The sequence below is a fragment of the Limulus polyphemus genome, unplaced genomic scaffold (genome assembly GCF_000517525.1).
Source record: "Limulus polyphemus unplaced genomic scaffold, Limulus_polyphemus-2.1.2 Scaffold1615, whole genome shotgun sequence".
NCBI classification, from domain to species: Eukaryota; Metazoa; Arthropoda; class Merostomata; order Xiphosura; family Limulidae; genus Limulus; species Limulus polyphemus.
Genome location: NW_013667225.1, coordinates 196,162 through 198,021, shown reverse-complemented (window position 1 = coordinate 198,021; position 1,860 = coordinate 196,162). Strand labels below are relative to the sequence as shown.

The 1,860-nt window shown below is 31.0% G+C and overlaps 1 protein-coding gene across 1 annotated transcript in view; it reads right to left on the bottom strand.

Moving 5' to 3' along the window:
- Positions 1-1,111: 1,111 nt before the first annotated feature.
- Positions 1,112-1,860, bottom strand: part of LOC106464305 (translocon-associated protein subunit gamma-like) — a 16,222-nt gene continuing 15,473 nt past the window's right edge. The window contains exon 5 of the mRNA XM_013924435.2: positions 1,112-1,289. Within this exon, the coding sequence (XP_013779889.1) occupies positions 1,223-1,289 (67 nt within the window). The 3' untranslated portion in view covers positions 1,112-1,222. The remainder of the gene's footprint in view (positions 1,290-1,860) is intronic.

Genomic DNA, 1,860 nt, shown 5'->3' with positions numbered 1-1,860 from the left:
AATGGCTAGGCCATCATCAAGTAACCTTATTTTACACGAGTGACATATTTGAATAATATTAGATGTGGTTAGCAAGGCCATCATAATTAAGTAACCTTATTTTACACGAGTGACATATTTGAATAATATTAGATGTGGTTGGCAAGGCCATCATAATTAAGTAACCTTATTTTACACAAGTGACATATTTGAATAATCTTAGATGTGGTTGGCAAGGCCATAATAATTAAGTAACCTTATTTTACACAAGTGACATATTTGATCAATCTCAGATTTGGATGCCTAGGCCATCACCATCATGTAACCTTATCTTACATGAGTGACATATTTGATCAATCTCAGATTTGGATGACTATGCCATCATCACTAAGTAACTTTATTTTATATGACAGTTATCCATTTAATCAATCTTAATATATTTTACAAAAGACTGAACCTTAGATGGTCCACAAAAGTGACCTTATCTTACATGTCAATGATTCATTTGATCAGACTCAGGTAATCCATTTCATACATGGATAACTGAAATAATTTACCAAATGTAGCCTGGGCGATTAATGAAACTTAACAGTTGTCTGGCTCATTAATTCAACAAAACAATTATATTCTCACATTAGACTTGAATTGTTAAAATAATCAAAAATTGTAAAAAACAATATCCTCAATTAGTTTATTTTTACATAAGTCATAACACTAATTAAACTGAACAAGCAAACTTGAATTAAGTGAAAATGATAAATCATAAGGCAATATTTCAATTACTTTAATAGCTGGAATAAAAAAAAAAACCAGTAGTAACTGGAAACATAATTAATTTAATCAGGTTAACGCTCTAAATGTAGTTTTAGTCAAAGACCTCTTTTTGAGATCTCTGTGATTAAATGACTGCACAACAAATATACAGGGTTGAATTCTGCTAATAAGTTAACACTTCAGTATCTTCAAAACAATTTTTCCAGAGAATGTTTCAGTTTCATAAAAGGAATTTTGTACCCTAATATAACCCTTATTAAAGTAAGCTATTCAAAGCTGCTTCTACATATACTGGTGCGTATATAGTTACAATAAAATATATTCTGTCGTTCTGGAATCAAAGTACAAGATTATGAAATGTTTATTAGAAACATTATTTTATTTCCTGGTAATTACATACCATAATGCACTAGGATTATTTGAATTACAATTGTCACTGACTACTAAATGACAACAACTGTGAAAAACACTACTGAGAACCAGTAGAAAACAGAGCTAATATTCCACCAGCTACACCTACAGACATAACATAGTTGCTGAGTGTAAGTTAAGGTAAATATATGCAAAAAGAAACAAAACCTTAAAATCCTTATTCTTATATTGTATTCTGAGTGAAAATCAAATTATCTTTACATTCTAGAAATATACTACACAGCTTTCAATAACAGACATACATGATACATATCTACATCAAACAGTAAACCTCGATTTTAACAGTTCCACTAGAATAGCCAAACTATCTTAATCCTACAGTATTTTTAACTCTTTTGTTTACAGTAGCATATCCAAAAGAATTAGTAAACATCTCTATCTGGTATTTTGTTTTCCTAATCAAAATGAGTGACAAAAAACTGCTTCACATAGAATTAAAGAATACACAAAATGGTCACCAGTCAGCTGGCGTGTGCAAAAGAGTTTCTCGAATGATCATGAATTTTCGGGGGAGTCCTAGTGCGTTCGAGATGCCCTCTTCTTTAGTATATAAGCCTGGCAGAGAAGCCAGCGATATATAGATAGTTAAACAAGCGAACAGTAGTTATGGAAATATAAAGTGTGTGTTTTGTACTCGTAGAGAGGAAAGTTATCAAGATTGTGAATCGCTGTGAT